This window comes from Calonectris borealis, chromosome 1 (assembly GCF_964195595.1).
Source record: "Calonectris borealis chromosome 1, bCalBor7.hap1.2, whole genome shotgun sequence".
Taxonomy (NCBI): Eukaryota; Metazoa; Chordata; class Aves; order Procellariiformes; family Procellariidae; genus Calonectris; species Calonectris borealis.
The window spans coordinates 761,371-784,927 of NC_134312.1; the positions used below are offsets into that span (position 1 = coordinate 761,371).

Genomic DNA, 23,557 nt, shown 5'->3' on the forward strand with positions numbered 1-23,557 from the left:
AGGTGACAGGACTCTGAGGAAAAAGAAGTAGCTGACACCAACTCTAGTGTATTAAGGGATCCACAGGGATGGTATAGAGAGAGAGATCTGAATTGTCACCGTCTAGCCCTAACGCCACCAATAAAAGGAATGACTTCTTGAATGATGAGGGAGGGCTAGGGAGGCATTTAAAGTGTGCGGGCTTACTTCTTTCAGGGCTCAACCAAATTTGGAGAATGAAACCAGGGAAATTCATTATTTGGTCTAAGTAACAGGCAGGCAGGCAATCTTTGGTGAGATGTGTCAGGCAGTATCTCAGCATCGCCTCAGCTCTGTGGAAGTGCATGTAACCCAAGGTTCACATTAAGTTAAGAAATCTACAACTGGTATTTGACTCAGGAGCCAAAAAGAGCATGCCAGAGGACACTCAGAGTGTGTAAGGAGACTTCAGCCAAGGTTGAAAGGCAAGGTGATAACGCCCCGTACAAAGTGCATGGTGACATACAAGCTACTATGGTGAGAGAACTCCTTCTGTTGTCACAGCGCTTTCTTCCCTGTTTAGAAGAACAGCAACTTGGTGATCTGAAGTCCGTCTATACGGTGCAACGTGTTTACCAGCGGGGAATAAGAGCCACTGATTGGCCAAGTATGACTGAAGCCTTGCACCTAAAGTCACACTTGGCATCAAGGAACACCGCCAACATGGGAATTTTAGGACTGGTCTTTGTGGGATCTCTCTCAACTATTGCCATCGCAGTTCACCCTTCTCTGAATTCACGATGAGTGTTTTAACACACTCAGAAGTATTGCCTCTTGAATTAGATTGTGAGCTTTGGGGATCATTAACCCCCATCTCCTGCCTCCAGACAGAGCTACAAAACCCAGAAATCTCAACAGAGGCAGTTAAGTGATGCTGCAGTTTAAAAGCAGTATTAAATGGTTGGCCCAAATGTCAAGAGTTAAGCAAAGGTTTGACATGCATAGTTCGTGTCTCTAGAGAGCTATCAGTACGTGACAATATTAGTACCAATTAGTTTAGCAACAGTCCCCTGACAAGTACTTACGATTCCAGTGCTGTGAGAAGTGGATCAGGCTCAGGTATATCCTGGAGTTGATTGCTCTGGTCTCTGCTCAATCTTATGATATCACACAGGGTCTGGGAAGCATTTGATTGCCTCTGTAAACAACGACACAGAGCACATTTCAGTGCTAACATCTCAACTTGGCTCATTCTGGCTGTCAGAGAAAATTTAACATAGCTGGGAATGCAAGAAACTGAATAAATCAATTTTTCAGAATAAGTGCTACCATGCTCTAGATTATTCATCTGTTAAATATAACGTTGATGCGAATTATTAGAAGCATTAACAGATTTCAAAATCAAAGAGGAGGTCTTCCTGAACTTAACAATTAAATGCAGTTAAAGATTTCAGAAGTGAGGATTCTTTTTTTATCTTCCTGACCAAGTGTGTTAACTTGCAAATTTCAAATACAAGTACTTCATTCTTACTTCTCACTACTCAGGAGGTTTCCTGCATGAAGAAGAATAAATGGCTTGATAAAACCCTTTACAATTTAATTACTATGTATTAAACGGCTTTAAAGTAGTATTTTGATAAATTAATCGTCTCATTCTAGCTATCAATCAAAGAGTCTCTGTTGCTACTTTATGTATAAGATCTTATGCTGTAATTTAGCATTCACCCATAAGATAGCACTGCTGAAGGCATACAGATCAGCATATTCCCGTTTTTTCTCTCAGAAGGGGCAATTTTTGCTGTGATGAAATGAGGGAATTGTATTGTCAGCATTAACACTACACCAAAAGAATCCTGTGCCATTCAGTTCGCTTTGCTGCTGGAACTCGCAGGAATCTGTTAACGAGTGCCCCCGTCCCCACCTAAGTCAAAGCAGGCCAGCTAGAGATCAACCCTGCTTGTGTTTCTCCTGCTCAGCATCAGGGATGGCAGTCAACACCCAAATGTGAAACGACAGTGTAGGAAACTGAAATCCAGACCTAGAGCTCCTGGCTCAGATGTTTTGTGAAAATTATTGAAAGAAAAAAAGGCGGGGGGGGGGGGGGGGGGGGAGGGGAGAAGAGCACACTCATAAAATTTAATACTCAGCATGTCTTTTTCATGGGCTTAGAGAACTGCATATTGTAGATTTTATAACTTAATTCCTACTCACTTATGGTCTAGAAAGAATTGGAAGTTACAGTGAACTGGTTAATTTTAAAAGTTTTTCAACAGCTTGTTTCAAATAGCAGGTTCCTACTTAAAACCAAGTAAGTTACCACTGACTGTAGATACTGAGTCGTACTGATCCAACAGCAGAATGAACTAAGAAATTGGTAAGTCAGTCAAAACCAGACAAAATACAACAAAACATTTTGGTATTGAGCTTGGCAACCGAAGGACAGGACGTCCATCCATACAGGTTATCACCTTCCATAAGTCACCCAGGCATTATCGAAGAGACAGATTCTTCTGGACCTTACAGGACCCCCTACCCACAAAGACAAAACTTAGTCTCGTCATACTCACGTCCTCATCCTGGCTTGAATGGATCAGTTCCACAAGTCTCTGAATGATCTTTGCTTCATTAAGCCACTGGAGGGAAAGGAAGGGGAAAAGAAAATCCTTGTTTGATATCACAGAATTCAAAACGAGGATCTTCGCGAAGCTTTGCGTAACACAGGCTTCTCAAGAAGGGAAAGCCCTTTCCTTCTATTTCATGATCAAAGCCACAGGCAATATACCAACTCCCCTAGGCACAGATAGAGACGCATTTTAATTTGCATCAGCATGTACACCCTGTCCGTGGAACTAAAAACCTAAATACCTTTGGAAAACACGGAATAGATGAGTCATAAACACTATCTCATCTGAAGAAGCATTAGCATAATTATCAACATGTTTTTCTCCTACCATTTCCTATTCTTACAGTCTTGCCACTGTTTACACTAAATAATTTCTCAGACTTCGAGATGATGTAACAATGCTGTTGTTATACCTCGTCTCCTTGCTCCATGCCAACTTCAGACTGCTTCCTTTTCCTAGTGCAAGCTATCACTTTATCTCCCTTTCCTGACCGCATGCAAACCAAGTACGCCATCTGCAAATTATACCTTCCTGTTTCTCCCTTCCCAGCTTCATCTGCAAGCTCAACATCCCATTTCCACCCATCCATTTTCACTCAAATTTCTATGGTCTTCATTCCAGGCAAACTGCTAGATGTCTAACATTAATCAAACTAATCAGTCAAATCAGTCAAACTAATGCATTCTCAGCTGCTTTTGAAATAACTGACCAAACATTAATTAAAAGCAAAAAGACTTTGGAGGTTTCTGCGATGATATGATCTTCCATCACTCTTCAGATGAGTCATGGAGAAAATGAACAGTCTCCTGCCTTCCACTTCTTTATAAGAAGGCTCTATGCATATCTTCTCCCCTTGAACACTCATTTTTATGTTATCTATTCACATGACTTCAGCTATAATCCTTGTGTTGACTCTTTACCAGCTTTGCTCTAATAACCTTCCTACAAATCTTGTCCTGTCCTCTATGATTCCATCTTGAGTTTGATGTATGTCTGACTTAAAACAAAAAATTCCAGATCACCATTTTTAGTGACTTTTCCCATGAATAACACTGCTGTTTTCCTACTAAGTCTGAAATATCTGACTTTGTCTCCTTTCTGGTGTCCCTTATTATTGCAAAAATACTAATGTTGTCCAAAAATCTACCCAGCATACAGCTACGAAACCAAGTATTTCATTCAAGACCGTATTTTCAGATCTGGTTTCTCTAATTTCTTCTTCCCGACATCATCCAGTTCACCCAAAAGTTAAAAAAACTGGGTTCTTAAGACATTTTTCCTCACCAGTCTCTCTACCAACCCATCTCTTCAGATTCTTCCACTGGTTTCTAGTTTGTCAGCATCAAAATTAAACTCCTGAACCTTCTTCTCAAGACCATCGCAGTGGAGTTGATCCCTGCTCTGTCTTAATACATCAGTCTTGCCATCTTCATTCCACTAACAAAGCAACTGTCCACTCCCTCTTTGTTCATTTAGTCTACAAGCATCTTCTCTCATCTCCCTGTGCTTGGATATGACTACTGAAATCCTTCTTTCAAATCCTAAGGCTCAGCCTTCTGATGACAGCTCAGATAGCTGTCAATTATTCAATTTACTAAAACAGCTTCATCAAGATTAATGAAATCCTCCTCATTTATATCTTCTAAAAACCAGCGGCTCAAATCTATCAATTATGCCTACTGGCAGCCTCTGTAACAATAAAACTACCGATCTCTCCTCTCCCTTTCTTTGTGCCGTATTTGCATGTTTCATTTTGCATCACCAGTTACACACCCCACGTTTGCACAGCACCATGATTACGAGCCCACATTTTGGCTGCAATCTCTGGGTATTTCCACAGTATTAACACGTTGCATAACTTCAATAAAAAAAACAAAACAACTTATCAATTTTTACCCGCAAGTTTCCTTTCTTCAAATACTAAGCTCCATAGATATGGTACTGTGGGTATTTCAGCCTGTCTGTTGCTTTGTGCAGAACCTACCTGCCAATCTGTGTCAGCAGACGAATTTTTACCTATCGATGTTCCATCTACCCTTAAGACTTCCACGGCCCAGAAGAAAACTCCTTATTAACACTCCCGCATTAAATAGATTTTCTTTCCCTTGCAGAGCACAGCAAGTTAAACCCAGCCCTCCATTTCAACTTCACTCTGTATCAACATCCTCCCCCAAGCCCCACATCGGTTGAGCCTATGGGCCTTATTAATTACAAATGGGAGTTACACAGCAAGCCAGGATAAGAAGGTTTGCTCTTTTTGCCTGGTCTGCCATAATAATGGGCTCCGGGGGGAGCTGGATGGCCACAGAGAGAAGTACTGAAGGGAGAGAAGCCTGAGCGTTCATCTGAACAAAGGAATTGCTGTTCCTGGGAACTGAGGGACACAGAAAATGACATTTAAAAGAAAAAAACCCAACTGAAATAATCTGTCAAGATCAGAAGAGCAATACCAAATTTGGTGAATTAAGAAGCGCCTAGTAAACCTGGAAGAGATCAATCCCTCTGTCTGGAGGCTGTTGTTGAAGAGATGGACTGTGACATTCACAAGACAAGGAAGAGTCTGTAACTGACTCCTCAGACGAAAGCTGTGACACCGGCAGGACTCACCTACCCGGACTGAAGTACAAAGCGTGACCCTCAGCATCTCCCTTAAAAGAGTCACACCTGAAACACAAACTCTTCTGACCACATCCAACTCAGCAGCGTGTTTACTCTCTCTGATAAATGACACACTTGTAAGGAATTCAGGGACAGAAAACTTGCACATATGCGCAACCTGAATTATTCTACAGGAGGACTGCGAGACGCAGGGCCAGCAAGCAGGAGGCGGCTGATGTAACAGTTGTTTGTCGTCTGCGAACGAACCAGGCTGCCGTGTGCTGCCTCCTGATGAGGGAGCGTTGGGCTCCTGCCCAACTGCTGCTGGGCAGCACCTGTATCACGTATGCTCAGGCACCACAGAACAAGTGGGACGTGGCAAACTGGCCCAGGCAAACTGGGACTCGGCAGGTAGTGAGGCAGTGGGCATGGGAGGGGGTGTGGAGGTGCTGCTCGAGGCTGCATGGGACTGCCAGAGCAGTGTAACCTCAGTGGTGACATGCAAGGGGGCATGGCCTCCACCTCCAGCTGGGGCAACTAGATCTGGCACATAGGAGGCCTCAACCCACGTGGAGCTCCTGAGAGAGGGCACGGTCAACCAGGTCCCAGGCTGCAGGGAGCGCCTGGTGCTTCTCCTTGGTGGACAAAATGGTCCTCACCCACAGCAGATGCACACCCATAAAGGCGCTGTGCTGCCAGCTGATGGGAGTTATGGGTGCAGGTGAGAAGACAATGTAATATTATATTCTGCATGAACAGAATTTCAACAGGGTTTTTTTGCAGAGACCATGGAAACAGTCAGGGTTTTCTGGACCCTGATTTTTCATGGAAGAAGGAATAGCCAGAAACTACACAGCAATTAGAGGATGGAGACTCCCAAGGCAGGAGTGGCTGGAAGCTGGCAACATGAGAAAAGCTCTTTCACCGTCAGGAGATATGCACTTACAGAATAGGCATAACGGCTTGGCAGTAACAGGCGAGGAGGAACAGGTTCCCTCAAGGCAGTCGTCAGAGCCACCTGAACCTGAAACTCGCGCCAACGGAAGAGGCGGCGGCAGATGAGCGTGGCTGGAGACTCCCCTCTGCAGGGAACGAAGAACCCACTCACCAGCCAGATTTGCTGTTTCAACAAACGTGCTGCTTGCCAGCAGCTCTGACTCCCCCAGTGTGCGGGGAGACTGCCAAGGCTCAGCCAGCCCTTGGACAACCACTCCTTCCTCCTGACGCTGTCCCCACTGCCAAGGGACAGCTCCGGTGTACCACCAGTAACTACAGAGCCCTGCTGGGGTGAAGCCCTGGAGAAGTCCCCGTGCTGCCCGTCACATCCTCTGCCAGGTTCAACTCTGGCTGAGCTTTGGCTTTCCTAGCAACATCCCTGCCGGCTCGGGCAGCCTCTCACTGCCGCCCCTGGGTGCTCCATCCCCGCTGCACCACCTCAGCACTGTCTGTGTGTGCCTGAGCTCAGGCAGGAGTGCCCTGCTCACCCATGCGGACCTCCTCCCATGCCTGCTTGACTTTCTGCACACCGGGATGGACCGTTTTGCTTAAGTACTAACCCAACTCTTTCTCTGCGATGACTTCCCTCCCACATAACCTGCTACTAGGCTCAAGGACCAGGTTTGGCCTAACAGCAGACATTACCAGTAAAAAAATGAGTCAAAACTGGCGACCAGTACTGCTAAGTGTTTTCATTAGACTTGAAAAATGGGAAAAAACGCACCCGTAACAAGTTCGTGAACGCTACCCACATTGGGGGCCAGCAGCTGATATGCAGCAGGGGAGGAACCTAGACATGCTGGAGAAATGGCCTGGGAAGAACCTCAGAAGTTCAAAAAAGGCAAAATGCAAAGTCCTGCAGGGGGGATGGAACAACCAGCCAGGATGGAGTCAATCAGCCAGGAACGGCTCGCAGAAGAGGCCAAGAGGGCCCTTAGTGGTCCTATTACAGCAGGAGCCAGTGTTCTGCCTCTGCAGTGAAGGCGGCCCAAGCACATCCCAGGCCATGACGGCCCGAGGCAGCCAGCAGCATGAGAGCAGGGATTGCTCCTCTCCATTCAGCACCAGTGAGACCCATCAGTACACTGGGGCCAGGCTGGGGCTCACCAGCGTGGGACAGGCACTGCAATAGTGCAGCAGATCCCGTGGAGGCCACTGAGATGGTCGGGGCTGGAGCACATGAGGTCAGAGGAGAGGCTGAGCGGGGTTTGCTGAGCCTGGAGAGGAGAAGGCGAAGGGGAGACCCTGCTGCGGTCTGTGACTGCTTAGTGGGGTGGGGAGAGACGATGGAGCCAGGATGCTCTCGGAGGTGCCATGATGGCATGAGAGGTACAAGATGCAACAAGGGAAATTCCAACCGGATATTAGGAAAAAAAATCTCCACTTGAGGGTGAGCAAACGCTGGAAGAGGGCCCAGGCAGATCTCCACTCCTGGAGACACTGAACAGTCATCTGGACAAGGTCTTGAGCAATCTACTTCAACGGGACCTGCTCTGCGGAGGCAATGGGACCTTCTTGGGGGCCTTCCAACCTGCATTATGCCATGAACAAATCTTTGAGGTCTTCCAGAGTCAACGCTTTAGAAAGTCCGTTATATTAGGACTTCAAAAAAACTTAGTTTTCTAAAACCCACTGAAAATATACCTAATAACAGTGTGGCTTGGATATTCCTAATCAGCCACAGTAAAAAAAAGTTCATGCCCTATTATTTAAGACGATAATCAAACAAGGGACTCTTCAACAATCAACAGACCAAGTTGTCTGATCTTTCAAGGATCACAACATCAATAGTCACTTCTCTGAAGTATTCACAGTAAACTTTCCTCAGCTGAGGACTGATCTTGCAGTAGGACAATTTTTCTTACAAGAGAAAGATATCTTCGTTAGTCTAATCTAGCTCTGGGAGCTGCCGTTTCTTGAGGGTAAAGACGGCAGGAAGAATACAACCTTTTTATTCTTGCAGTTTGTTACACATCAAAGCAATAGAAAAACGCGGGACAACGTGCAGGAGGGTTTTTTTCTGTGCTATGATCACTACCCATGTCAGACTGACAAAAAGGGTACACGATACCCTGGCTACAAGCGGTGAAGACTGGAAGATCAGTTCAACCACCAAGGTACTGAGCTTGCAAGGGGTTTCTGCAGAAGCCATGGTCCACGCCTGGGCACTCTTCACCAGCACGCAGGGAGAAGAGACGGATCCAGCCAGGACAAGCAGATTTCTCTTCAGAATAACAAGGATCACATTCTCCTGATTACCAAGGAAACCGTGACAAGTACGTCGAAAGGTGTAACCCACTCTGCAGCCCAAAGGTGGGGTTTTGCAGTGAGATCCCAGTGACTCACTGTGCTCCAGCTGAGCCATAGCGGGTTTTCTCCTCCAGACCTGAATCAGGAGGACAGGCTAATTCTCCTCAGTGAAGATTAATCAACAGAAGCTGTACTTTTTGTCACTAAGGCAAGTATGAGAAGATGAACTGCAGAAGAGAGATCCACAATAACTGGATCTGCTTCACATAAATTCCCCGTACTTGTCAGCCAAATCAGATGTGGAGTCTTCTCACAGCAATTGGGCCTCTTTGCATTTTTCTAAGTAAGATTTAATACTAATAACACGCAGAGGACAGACTTCTTTGATGCCCTTTATCTTGCTTCAAGAAGCAACCCATATCTGAGCTTTCTTGCTGCACAAGAAGCAAATTATTTAAAGTCAGTATTATTTCTTTCACAAATCCACAGAGACATTCCAGGATCAAATGACACCCATCAAAGAGAATATGCTGCCATCCATCTGTACGATTTGTCCAAGGATATCAAAATGTAGGTGCCTGAAAGTCAAGCCTGCTGGAAGAACCTCCTTAGAAGTTTCTGATGAAGACTCTTGTAGTATTTTCAATTGTGAAAGTCCAGAAAGAGGGAGGAGAGAGGGCTGTAAAGATGCAATGTAGACAACAGATTATTTCACTTACATCGCACCTACCCATGGACTGCTGAATCTGGAGGCCTCCTCGTACAGCGGTGCTTCTGTCAAACGCAGGCCAGAAGTATGGAGGAACAGCATGTGCTAGCCAGGCTTTTTCCTGATGGCACAGCTCTCCAAAACAACAAAATCTGAGCTACACGAACAAAGCATTCCTCTGTCATGCATGATCAGAAGGAAATGGGTAAAGAATTATCGTATTTTCCTGCTAACTGTAGGCCCTCAATTACAGACTAAGGAAGAGAAAGAGAAAAAACACCACAAACTGTAGTTCTGCAAACAGTTTAAGAACATATAAAATGGCACTGCCACCTTCTCTCTGCTCATACTCATCCCTTTATCTTCTGCTCCTTTCTCCTCCCTTATCACTGCACAACTCCATGCAAAAAAAAAAAAAAACACCGAACCAACCCAAACCAAGGAATTGAGCTGGCTGAAAACAATTCTGGCAAAAAATACAAATAAAAGAGAGGTGTCTTCAGTTGGATCAACTCCCTAGTCCACGGCACCTTACAAGCACATGAACACTTCAGCTGGCAAAGACTCAAGAGGAGCTGGATGGGCAGAACAAGCAGCAGGAAGGTGAAGGCAGGACTGCCTCTGTCTGTGGCAATGCCAGCTTAGAGCGCTCATGGAATTGCTGGCCCAGCTTCACTCAGCACTGGCAGTCAAACGCTTGCACCAGGACAGTGAGAACCTCCACCCTGCCAACATGATCTAAGCAGGAGTAAACAAGGCAACTTCAAGCACGCACTTTAGAAGGTCCAGAAAACAGAGCAGAGAAGGCAGCCACCAGCACTGTCCAGCTATCACAGCCTAAGGATCTCTAAAATGGAAGGCCAGAGAATTAGACTCTTGTGCAATTATCAGGGAGCCTCTGACTTACCGAGTCAAAGCAACGATGTGGACATCAAATCCCTAAGGAGAGGTGCTGTGGGACTCGTTATGCAGAATATGATTTTGTTTAACTTAAAACCTAAGATATCATCTTCATAAATCTGACACTGTAAAACACTGCCTCTCCAGACAGCAAGAAACATATAACGAACCAACTGAAGTTCACAGAAGGATTTTGCCAGCACAGCAATGGCAAGTGGAGAAGTGGTCTTTTCACACCCCTAAGTGATGTACCTACCAAAAATGAAGACTGCAAATTAACTTTTCCGGAAACTTCAGTTTCTGAATATATTGCCAAAATTGCTGATGAGTAGCTTCTCTAAACATTCAATCCCAAATTTCCATATTGCTACTACTTTCTGGTTTTCTGAGAAGTCCTTAAGCAATCAGATTTTTAAATGCTTGGGGATAATACTTATATTTAAGACTATTTGAAAAAAAAAAAAAAAACTTCAGGTGCACCTCCAGTGCCACTTGGTATCTTCACTTTGTTTTCATTTTTTTTGACTATGTGAAATCTTTAACAGGTAGAATTAATCTGATAGGATGGCATTAAAATATATCCCATCCGGATCTGCCTGTTTTTGGATGGTTGGTATCTGGAAACCTGGATATTTGGAAGCTTCCTGGACAGAAGCCATCCATCCCGGAAAAACACTACTCAGTTAAAATGCCATTTTAACATCAGAAGAAAAAATAATTGCATTTATCTTGGTAATATTACGCTGCACGACGGCAATGTCTGTCCCGCACTGGTGAGCCCAGCCTGGCCCCAGTACCTGGACGGCTCTCACCAGCGCTGAGCAGCGGGCAGCAATCCCTGCCCTCACCCCGCTGGCTGCCCTCGGGCCGTCACGGCCTGGGATGCGGTTAGGCCTTTTCCGCAAAGCTGCTTTCTCTTCCAGCGAACCCTCCATCATCATTATCCTCCGTCAGCCCATCTCTTGAAGGCTTTTTCCTCCCATCTCCTTTCCTGGTATTACTATTTGATGTCTAATCAATCGAATTGCTGACTTTCCTGTCAAAAAATGATGACTTCCCTTCATGGGTCGATGCCCACGCAAGTCTGCAAGGATCCATTTGTGCCTGTATTTTTTTCCTTCTCTGAAGCAGCGTGCGTACTGCACTATGCACCACAAGGCCGAGAGGAGGAATCGAGCCACGGGAATCATCTATCGTGAGTCTCTGCAGAGAACATTGACCTGCTGAGCTATGGTGTGGTCAATGCTCCGGCCAGGAAGACTTCGGCAGCAAAGCCTGCCAAACATATAAATCCTGGTGTGGGCTTCAGTGGCTCGAGTACAGTTTTCCATATGGCACACTGCTCTTCTGGTTAACTGAGAGGGAGCTAAATGAGGTTTTTTTCCTCCAATCCTGCACATCTGCCCACTAAAGGGGGGGTGATGCAGCCTCACCCAGACTGGGCTATGAAGGGAGAAAAACTTGTCCTACCTGTAAAGCAAACTAAGCATCTTAATGAGATATTTTATAAGGCTGCCTATTAAAGAGGAAGGGGAAGGAGGAGGCACAAGATAGCATCTCCAAAATCACATACACCCTTGAACATGGTGAGGAATTAAACAAATTACTGTCCCAAATGATCAGTCTAAAATTCTGAACACTGGGAAAGATTACAAATTTCCTTTGTCAAAGTTCTACAGCAAAAACAGCTAGAGTAAATAGTGGTTGCTAGATGGAAAAATGAGTTGAAAATCCTTTACTGCCAGTGCCTGAACCAGAGTTGCTCTGCTGCGCAAGCCACAAATAGGCTGAAGTACCCAAAGTAACCGGCGTGCAGACTCCAGCACAAGAAAAATAGTTTTCAGAAGAGTGAATCCACTCTCATAATAAATGACAAAAAGAATTCTATTTCTTTAAGACGCAAACAAAAACCCTTGTTCCCAATCTTGTAAAGAAAAAAAAAGTGGTAGATTCTCACATTCAGTACTTCCTGCCGTAGAGTCGCGGGCTCCACACAGCTGATTAGACGAAGCAGGAGGTCCATCATTGCTGATGTATCTATATGCTTTAGCACCAGGCTAATAAATTTGTCTTTTTTCCTTAAAAATGCAATCACCTAAAAATAAAAGCATCATCATCAGTTGCTAGTACAACATACAGGCATGGCACACAGGACTTCTATACTTCACTTTCTTGTCTCAACCAGCCAACCAGATGCAAAACAACTACTAGGTTGAGAAATTCTCCCGAGAACAAGAGAAGAAAATAACATTCTCCTTTCAAGGCAATACTAAATCAAATCTTTTTAGCTATCTTTTCTTTCCTCTATGCCACAAAGAAACCCAAGCCCACAGAAATAAGAGCGTCAAGAAGCTGGTGAAGCTGGAGAATTTTTCATTCCACTAAGGCTCTCTGACACCCTCCATTTAAAAAATCAATTTTGAATTGCAACACATGTATTCCTAAAACACGGTTCAGCTCATGTTTCCAGCACCCCTTTAATAGTCATGAGACTGAGGCATTGTTTATGTAACGAGGTGATTTTGGGCAATGATCAAAGGATGCATCAATATGCCTTTGTACGAAAAACAAAGCTTTAGCTGTGGCACAGGAATATCCCAGCTACTGCAAATCTGAAACCAAAACTACGCAAAGGTGTCTAAATGAGCCAGCAACTCCCTCAACTGAGGAATCCCAAGAACTTTTCAAAGCCTACATTTCAACGCCAATCTTAAAGAGTATAGCGAGCTATTTTTCAACCCTAAGAATACAATGAGCTCATGAGGGAAGCAATGAAACTGCCATACAACACATAAAATGTTAGTGAATTATTTTGTGCTTATGTATCAAGACAAATCTAATCGCTACCTGTTCCGTTTTTCTTGCAATGAGATTCCCAATAGTCTTACTGAAGAAACTGGCAAGCAAAGGGTTCAAAGGAGGCTCGTGATCCAAGAAGTCATAGAGGATATTCAGCAGAGTTTCATCCCCTCCTAGCTTGTCATTGATCTGCGGCACATCCGAGGTCAGCAGTTCACAGGCTGTGTTTGGATATCTGGAGGGACAGAACCAGAGCAACTAAAGGTGAAATGAAAACTCTCAAGAAAATCTTCCCTTATTAAAGTTATAAAGTAAAGAATAGGAGGATCGCCCTTCCTGGAGACGGGAAAAAAAACCCCACATGAGAACCACGGGTCATCTACACTGATGGCACATTTTAAGGAAGCACTATTTCCTGCAGCACATCATTGGTTGTGTTTTGGGGTTTTTTTACCACTGAATTATGCATCTCAGCTGCCTACAAATTGCAGTCAGTTCTGATTTTTAAGAGTGATGCTTAATCGGTTTCAATGCACTTAAAATCTCTTAAAATCTTTTAACGTGAATCCATTTGCACAACTAAAATTAACCCCAAAATTGAAGGTCGACTTGAAGAATGCATATTTTAGCAGATTTCTGTAACATTTCTGTAAATTATTCTTTCCACCACTGCAGCTGAATTAAACATGAACGTTTTTTTTTTAAATCAAGAGGACTAGAATTTAGAGACAGAACATTAGATCTAACACAACGCTCCTAGCAAATGAGCATACGCTATGTACAAGCAAACAATTCATAGCCGACCTTTTGAGTTTCAATTTTTCAGTGATGTCTACAATCTTCTGTAAAATCAACTTCTTTTTCAGAAAATATTACTGTGCTTGGTTTAGATAATTTTGCTCACTTAAACCAGAATACAAAATTATATTTGACAGCTAATTAAATCCTTTCTTTTCCTGACCTTGTTTCTTGCTCTTCCAGGCGGTGCTTTTAGAAATAGGTCACATTTATGATCAGAAAAGATAATAACGTGTTTATAATTAGTATTATGTTTATAATTAGACGAAGTCTCAAATATTAAACTGCATACATACAAAATAATAATCTAAAGTCAACACAAAAAAACGCTTTTTGGGGACTGTTAGTTTCGCTAAAAGACTAAGTTTCTTCAGGTTGAGATTCTACGTTAAAAGCCAACTGTACCATATAGCTACACGGCACTGTTTTGCAAACATTTCACTGATTCAATCTCTCCATTACCCATGCGACGAAAGAATTACGCAGGGGATGGGAGGCTGTCTGGCATGCACGCTACAACACTGAAATTCATCTAGCTATTCTTTATTTTTTTAAAACCTCATTTGAGCATTTTATTGTTAATTAGTGTCTTAATTTCATATTCTAGCCACTGTCTCTCTACAACAAGGGCTTAAGAGAATTCCTTCAAAAAAGACCTACTCACCATCACACTGAGGTTATTGTAGTCAGAAACAGCAGTTCATTAGCGCTGTGAAATTCAACCTAGCACTGAACTTTAATACTATTTCACAGTTTCAATGATACATTTGATTCTAGAGTCAAAAGGCAGCTGGACTTTATTTTTAAACCGTGATTTACTCTTACCCCACTAATTGTTTAAAGAGTGATAGGGCGTGCTCGAGTCCTGAGCAGTTCTGAGCACAAAGCACCAATTCTGAACTCCTGCTGAGTGCCAGTTCTTATCCATGCTTCCTAAAGTAGTTTTGATTTGTTATCAAGTGATACAGATTAAAAATAAAACCTGTCCTTTACAGTTTGAGCATTTTCTCTCTATAAGCAGAACCGGTTACCTTTTTTTTTCCCCCAAAAGAAAAAAGAAAATTTACTATGTATTTTAATAACGGCCAACTAAATTAATTACAACATTAAAAAACCTACAGAATACTCTTACTGCAAATTCATGTTCATTCTTTAAGTAGTGCATTCACCTTCCAAATAAAAATTGTGCCATTCCGTAAGACACAAACCCGACAGATTTCCCACTTTCAGTAATTATGCAAGGTCTACCACTTTTCGTAACTTTAGACACAAGCCAACTCCAAGATCAATATAAACCACTCCTGCAATAAGACGACACCACAAAGGGAATACCTTCACTTTTGTAGAACAGTTAAGCTGAAACAATCTTTCAATACACAGCAAGATTTTTTCCTAGCCTTAATCTCAAAGGGAAAAAAACCACGCAGGAAAGAGCTGTGGAAATGGCTAGGTAGCTCTCACATCTCCACCACCTTTGCAGTAAGACCTGTAAGAATCTGGGTTGCAGCATTTATCTGCTGTGTTTTTCTCTCTTAGTTGAAATTAGACAGGCTTCTGCTTTAAACCTCATTAACAGAAAATCAAGAAGAAATCGTAACAGCACCTCCCGAACTTGAAATGGGACCCTCTGCTCTGAGCTTTGATCTCCCACCTTCCCAGACACCGCACGTTTCAGACATCTGGCAGTTTCCTAAGCTAATGACCACCCATCAGGGAAGGAACAGGGGAATTACTGTAGGTCTTTGGAAATTTCAGTTCCGTTCTTGGAGTGACAAGACGGACACATGGATTGCTGGAAATCCTACAAAAGGAACGGATAGGAAAAACATTGTGTCATTGTGTGAATTCACGGTATGCCCATATCTCAAGTACAGCACGTTTGAGCATGCCATCGTATAAAGACATTGCTAGGACCATTGTCAGCGACCAGACTCTGGGAAAGGAAGATCTTTTTGTTCTTGGCATCTTCTGTGAAGAGACCCGCAGCTCTTTCTTCAGCTGACTGTCCACTGGCCTGTTCTTCCCGTGGGTTTGCCTTAGTTGTACCCAGGAGTTATGTACACGTGGCTTAACCGGCAGGATGCTCTGCTGGCCCTTGGCTCTTTTCAGTTCACAGCTCAAGCTGGAGCGTCCTTTCCGTTATTGTGCTTTCAAGTGCATCACTCTATGCCCACCTTTATCCTAATAATGGTTACTGGTTTGGTTTTGTTATATTGATTGAATAGAAATTTTATTTTGGAAGAAATTCTACACCTGAACCTTCCCAATTTAAGCCTTACTTCACTCATCACAGTTCCCTTTGGTTCTTAACAAGGAAAATACTTCTGGCCCTGGTAGTATATAAAGGGTGAAGAGAAGTGTTATAGGACAATAACTTTTCCAGCACATACACTGAACTGCTTTGTGTACAGCCTTGTGCTTTCGATCATGAACACATGCCTGCATTCACTATTTATCGAGTATTTCCAGCATACTGCCCGCAAAGACTCCAAAACCTTCCCCAAGATGTAAAAGCTAATTTGAAGCCCATCAATGTGCGCAGGTACCTTAGGCCATCAGTCACTACACAATCAGCACGGACTGTATTTGCTTTATTACTTCTTGCCCATATAATATCATGAAATTTTTCTACCTTTTAACCAACCTAAGTAATTTTGCATTATCAACCTTCTACATTTATAATTCATCTCCCCTCCTATTTCATGTGTAAATATATCAAATAGCACAGGACTCAGTAGTGCGAAACCAGAAAGCTGGAACTGGCCATTTTCCCCTCATCTATATTCTTTTTCTTTAAAGAGTTATTAATTGGTGACAGAACCCTTCTCTGTTATCGCACGACAGCTTGTTTTCAAGAGTCTTTGATAAGGGACCTTATCTTTTCAGGACTGTACTGATGCCACGTTAGGCGTATCACCATTATCCACGAGTTCCACTGACTCCACCACACTCAGCTCCTGAACTGAAGCCTGACTTCCCCCTACAAAAGCAGTACTGTGTGATGGCTGAGAGCCTGCATTTAGAGCGGTGGCTGTGCATCATAATGCTATACCATCAATTTTTCAATGTGCACAGTGCAGAAGCCAGATTTACTGGCTCACAGACCCTTCTTAACAACTGGTGTCCTATTTGCTACTTCCATTCCACTGGTTTTAATGTTGACCATGTTTTAATTCCTTTAAATCAGTCGGGTGAATACCAGCCAGTCCTAACAATTATTCTACTGATTTTGTTCCACAGATGCTCCAATTTGAGACAGTTCCTCAGACTATTCCCCTGTAAAGACTGACACCACTTGGGAATCTCCTGAGAAGTCTCTGAAGTGAGTACCAACACAGACAGTTTAATTAGATTTTCTGCTATGGTTGTATTTTCCTTTACACTTGGATCTCCTATCCGTCCTACTCATTCTCAGAGAGGCTTCCTTATTTTGATGGGTTTAGAGTATTAATGGTTTTGCCTTTAGCAAACTGCTTCTCGTAATCCCTTCACCCAGTCTCACAGATTAACTAGTCACAGTATCTTTCTTCCATATCTGGACACAACTTCCCTTTTGTGAGGATGTACTTTTACCTGCAATGGGTTATTTGTTTTTAACCAAGCCAGTTTTCTACGTCAGGATTTTTTTTAAATCTTTGTAATACAAGCTCTGCATTTACTACAAGCCACTAAAATGTTTCAAGGCCAGCTGTGAGCTTTTCACCCTTTCACAGCACCATTTACTTCCTAACAATTTATGTAGTTCCATTCCCAAAAGTTACAAAAACAAAACCGAAGCCCTTGATAATGCTGTTTATGTCTTTTTTGCTCCTACAAGGATGTTAAATCTGAGTACATTATGGCTACTATTACAAAGGGATTTTACAACAGTTACGTTTCTTAGAGCCCCCAAGGGTATATGAAGAGTTACTTCTCCTTTTTCTGGCTCATTGCTCCATGCAAAAGGCATTCACGATTCCTAAAAACTCATGCACCGTGCCTCCCTGTGATATATATCCTGTCAACACGGGGATAAATGAAACCTCTCATTGTCATAGCACGTTCTGCTCTTGCAGCCTTTACAGTCTCCGAGTTTCACACCGTCAGATCTAATACTTCACCCTTTCTGTTTAGGCACGGCATCCAACCCCTAAGGTCTCCATGCTGCAGCCAGCTTACCTCACTTGACACTCAGCTCTCTATCCCCTACAGCCCACTCTTACACTAGCAGAGTCTACTCTGCCTTTCCTGTAAGCTGTACTCTCATTACTGCATGGTCTCAACAGGTTTATGAAACACCCTAGTATGTCAACAAGTTCATTATAAATAGACATTGCAGCTCAAACAGTTTATGGACTTTTTTGATGGCTACAGGTCTTCATCTGGTTGCTTAGTTTTGCATGCTATGCTTAGATGGAGATTCACTGTCGAGTTTTCCTCTTTGCAGTTTCCCTTCTGAACTTCCATCCTACTGACGTTTCAGAACTAAAGCATTTTGATGATTCCATTTCCACAGCATGCATCATTCTGAGCTGCATGTCCTTCCAAACCTATCAAGTTTCTCCCCTGTTCCAGTTCAAAAAACTTTCATAACCTTTTCTTAAGAGCCAAAAATTGGATTCCATTTGGATTTAGACAGAGTCCTTTCTTCCTGCTTAGCCTTTATTTATTCCAAAAGCTTCCCCAGTTTCTAATAAGTTTAAACCTTCTTTCCCCTCTCCAGTGCCTCACCATGCGTTGAAAATGCTTCTCTGCCTGGCCTACATATGGTACTGGAAACCAATCTTTATGATGAGCCAATCATAAAGACCAGCTCTATTTGTCCTGGCAAGCAGTCACTACGCAGTTCTTGTTGTCATCAAAGGCTCACTTACCTGTCTACGGTGTATAACCATGCTTCCCACCACTATACCTGCTTTTCGAGCAGGCACCTTACGGACCGCTCGTAGAAGCAGAAGGGGATATAATGCCATCATCTGATGAAGAGATCGGTGAATGAGACAGCTAACTTACGCCCTTCCCCACACAAGACTTTCTTCTACCTTGCCAGCACAGGGGACTGCAACTCTGAGGCTGACCTCTTCCCACCACCGCCTACCTTTGTGCCTCCCCATCAGCCAACCTGGCCTTGAGCTGCCTGAAGCACACGCTACCTTCAAAAGCTGATGAAATGGCATATATGCACGTGAAATTCAAGGACACCTGGGAGTAAACACTCTCATACTGAGCTTCCCTCTTCATTTTGGTTTGCATTAAGGATTTTGCTTCTTGAGAAATTTTTGTTTGTCCCCACCTTTCCTTATTCTTAGTCTGTTTGGTTACGATAGGAAAAGGTTTCCAATTCCACCCTTCAGCACACAGGATCAGAGACATAAACCGTCTTCTGACGGCAGCCACAAAAATCTCAAAAAGGACTTAAAAATATGGCCTGGTTAACTGAAGTCGTATTCTGCAGTGATACGGACAATGTATGAACTAGTACTGGCATGGTATTGGAATCCCTCATCCTCTCCTCCAGCAAAATACACCCAGAGGCCACGAAGGACCACAAGTCTTACACTGTTCAACATCTCCTCTGCTCATTAACTCTTAGCACCAAGGAAAGTATCGCCCATCTTCTTCCATCGGCAATTCTGGTTTGAGTTTGTCTCAGGTTAGCTGTGCAAACAATATGGATAAAGAGCTGCAGTAAGCACAGAGCCAGCCACCCCACGAAAAGCCATTCTGATATGATACCAGAAATCCAAAAAGTCGAAAGACTGTCGTGTGCCATGTCCCTGGTTTAAACCTGTACAATATTTGCATTTGTAGGACAGTAGTATAGAACTAATACTCCTGGTTCCTTCTGGTAATTCACCTTTTATAGCAGAAGCCTTGCAAAAGCGGCCATATAATATTCAAAGTTACTACATAATGTATTTCCCAGCACTCACTTACCTGGAAATAGTCACCTAAACCCAGCTGATCAACCACCTCACCTAACAGTAAGCCTAAACAATACTACCATTTCTTCTGCGGATTTCAAGCAACAGCAGCAATAACCAACACTGATCCATCCCCACAGTGAGAAACTCCCCTGTTTTTATTTATTTATTTGTACACAGAGCAGCCTTTTATTTTTACATAAACTTAACAAAGAAAAACGTAAACCCAAATCCAAAACGTAAATATTTTCAAGTATACATTTAGTTAAAAATGTATAAACACAACTTGATATGAGAACCAAACACATCTAGAGTTCAGCGTCGTAAGAAAGAGGCTCTCTACAGAGTTAGACCCTCTCCCTAACAGTACGACCACTGAGATCAGCAGGTTTTGCATATGCAGCACACTGAAAATATTACATCTTTTATTCACTGTACAGCTCACTTTCTTTTGTGGCTTGACTACTGAAAACCAATCAAGTTCAGAAATTTATAACTCAGAGCAAAATGTTCTTTGCTTGCTATTTTGACAAAAAAATACTAAAGGTGCTTTTGAGATACTGATTATTTTGCTTGCAAAGTTCTGAACAAACAGCAAGAGATTTCTTTTTTTTTTAGACAAGCTTAACGTTAAACCATTAAAAATAAAGAAACAAGCTTCTGAAAATTCACTACGAGTAACAAAATGCTGTGAAATATTTCAGAGCCTTTTTCCCAAGCCTGAAAAGGTTACATCCATCTCGCCCCAGAGCATTTCCAACATCAAGATCTGTCATTCAGTTTTCTTCATATAGGACAGAAAACAAATACCTACTTGAAGCGGACCTTCTCATCCATATCCACAGGGGGCTCATGTGTGATGAGGTTGACCAGCTCCTCCATGCAGTGCTGCTGGCAAAGGAAGTCCAGCAGCTTGCGGTTCTGCGCCTTGCACTCCTGTAAGATGTCATCTTCATCCATCAGCTCGTGAAGTGTCACATCTTCTTTATCCAGCAGCTTGTCCACATGTGATGTTGTGTTCAAATCAAACTTCCAGAACATGTTGATGGGACACAACTAGCTGTAATGCAAAAGAACATGCGTTAATCTTCCACCTTTGCTATTTATTCCTCCTTTATATATTCAGGGCAGAATACCTTAGTACAGCTGCCAGCCAGCTTGTCAAAATCAGTTGAATTCTGTAAACAAAATTAACAACTTTTTGCACCAGAAAACTAACACGACTTAGATTATAGCTGTATAATATCAACAATGGACACAATATATGCATGAGCTAACTTTAACTGCAAGTAGCTTGAACTACAAATCAAAGAGTATGTTCATACACAGAAATGCTTTGCTGGATTAGAGTCAAGGCTGGTCACAGATAGGGAAACCACGCTACTGCACTATAAGCAGTTTGCATTAAAGGGTTTGGGGTTGGTTTTTTATTTTTGGTATTATTTGTATGTCAGAATCATGTTCATCAGCCAAAACTGCAACAATCAGTGATTTATGTAAGTGGAAGAAAGACATAACAGCAAGAGATAAACAGAGCAGACCATAATTGGAAAGTATTAAAAAATCTACTGGACACTGTGAGCGATAACATCATCAGCAAATCTGGAGCTGAACTGCTAATAAAGACAAACGTTATGGAACACTAGAATATGCTACTAATCTCACTGACATCATAGAAGCGTAAAACTGTGAGCGGTCTTTTGTGGAGCAGAAGAGTGTGTTTTGGTTTTATACATATAAAAGTGTGTGTGTGGGTGCAATCTGCAGCTGTAAGGTCTGCAGCTCGGGAGCTGGGTGCCAGCGGGACCATCAACCTCTCCAGGAGAAGCCGAGCACGTGCTGTCAGGAGCGTACAGAGCAGTTCGCTGGACTGCACCATTAGTAGAAAGTTCCAAAATTCTGAACTCCAACCTTTCTGGGGGAAAAAATACAGCTTAGAGACTAGTTGTTTATATTACCTAAAGGGTGTACGGCTGGGCAGCTAAAATTTGGTCTGTAAAATAACGCCCAAATTCTATTCTTGACCATTCTAAAACAGATGATACTTAACAATCTCCATACGCTCACCTCTTAACCAGGGTCCGCACGTTTTATTACGGCCTGGGATTGGGACTTACAGGGGTTTACCAAAACAGAAATGGCAAAAGGATACTATAAATCAAAGCTAGAAGTAGAAACTGAAGGAATGGCCTCCTTTTCCTACACGTTCTGAATCTCAAGTCCTCGTAAATACTTGCTGAAAGGAAACCCTCCTCACCATCACCTTCCTTCTCAGGAAGTTTCACATGGACATTTTGTAACACCCCAACTGAACAAAAAAAAATTCGATACAGTTCTCGGCCAAAGTGGTAAAACTGAGATACTGCATGTAACGAAGAATAACAAACTATTAAAGACCGACCTGAGCTGGAGCCTCGTCCCACAAAACCACAGTAAGTTACCTGTCATAAACGGTGACCAAACCCTGCCCCAGCTGCACCTTTTGCCCCTCCAGGTGTCCCTGCCAGCGCCTGGGGACCCCCTGCCCGAGGAGGGTCCCCTCAAACCCGCTGGCAATGCCTCAGATCGTCCCCTCTGAGGTCCCCTCTCTGTACCTCCTGCACTTCACAGGAGTCTTCAGCGTGTGACCAGGACCATATGCTGTATTTCAGATGAGGTTTCACTGTTGCCATGTACATTAGTAAGAATATTCCCCTTCAAACAACTTTTGCTAAATATAGAGCATTGCACTTTGTATTACTCATTTTCATCCTACTCCTACCCCTAATGCTTTCTCTCCTTTTTTGTTATCCTGATTTTTCTCTATGTGAGCTCTGTTAATTATCTGTTTCCAGTTAGCTTCCCCGAAATGCTTCAACTTTTAGAATAGTCATTAATTATATCAAAATAAGACAGTGTTCAGACTATCCCTAAGAAACTCTTCCAGTGGTCTTCCCCTTGCTTAATATCTTCTCTTATAATTCTGCCCTTTACCATCTCACCTCAAGATCTGGCTAATCCACCACAATTCCTCAATGAGCCATAACCTTTCACAGCCCTGCTCTGGCGGTCGTACCAAATATCTTAATGATCTCCACAAAGAAACAAGATTTACTGAATTTCTTTTATTTAGAGTATCAGCTGCCAAAGAAAGAGCTCAGATTAGTTTGGCACAATTTAAATTACTGATTTTCATTTCATTTTTCATCGTCTTATCTTTTACTGTTCCCTACAGCGAGAAAATAGGGAGCAATCTTGATTCCCCCCAGTAACACTTCCAGTATCTGCAGAGTACAAGATAACTCCAATTCCTCATCAGTAATGTTTGTACTTCAAAAAGCAGCCAAGTCATTTAACTATCTGAGAATCTGAGAACAGCCTTCCGTTTCTGGCTCCTGTTTAGTGTTTCAGACTGAATTCTTCCCCAGACACTGCCTCATCCTCAGTCGAACCCCACGGCTCCGCTACACGCACAGAAGCCTAACGAAAGGACAAAACGGCTTCAGAGGGAAGGAGCCCGTGCAGGAGGAGCCGTTCGACGCCCGGGTCCGTACGCTACGCAGAAGGCCAGGTGCAGCGAGAGGCCACGAAGAGATGGCATCGTGTTGTAGGCTATGGGGATCAAATACGGTTTCAAGAAATAAACAATCATTAACGCTAAAGAAAGTAAGAGAATAACTGTTATTCCCCATTGACAAAGGTGAGAAGCAAAGCTCAAACAAGATAAACGTTCTGTGTAATAACATCATTAGGCTAAAACACGTTTCATAAAACGAAGTAAATTGGATGAGAGATGTCAATGTGCTACATTCCCAGATTATTTGTATATAAGCATGTGATTTTATACGACAGGATCACAACGCTTTTTTTAACCTAACCCACATTACTATTTCCGCAGCAGCAGGAACACTTGCTCCAACCATTCATTTTGCTTTTTCCAGCATCCAAAAATGTTACCACGCCTGATCTTTTGCCAGTTCTACTGCTTGCATAACTACATCTAAGACCGAATTTTGAAATTATCCTTTTTAAAACACAAACAG

The 23,557-nt window shown here is 42.9% G+C and overlaps 1 protein-coding gene across 9 annotated transcripts in view; it reads right to left on the reverse strand.

Moving 5' to 3' along the window:
* PPP6R2 (protein phosphatase 6 regulatory subunit 2) overlaps positions 1-23,557 on the reverse strand; it is a 117,701-nt gene that overhangs the window by 50,851 nt on the left and 43,293 nt on the right. For all 9 annotated transcript variants that reach the window (XR_012672257.1, XR_012672255.1, XM_075141137.1 and 6 more), the window contains 5 exons: positions 20,350-20,595; positions 12,883-13,069; positions 11,993-12,130; positions 2,526-2,591; positions 1,044-1,156 (listed from right to left, as the gene is read on the reverse strand). Coding sequence is in view for 7 of the 9 variants with exons in the window: in XM_075141137.1 (XP_074997238.1) it covers positions 1,044-1,156; positions 2,526-2,591; positions 11,993-12,130; positions 12,883-13,069; positions 20,350-20,576 (731 nt within the window). In the remaining 2 variants the exon portion in view is untranslated. The remainder of the gene's footprint in view (positions 1-1,043; positions 1,157-2,525; positions 2,592-11,992; positions 12,131-12,882; positions 13,070-20,349; positions 20,596-23,557) is intronic.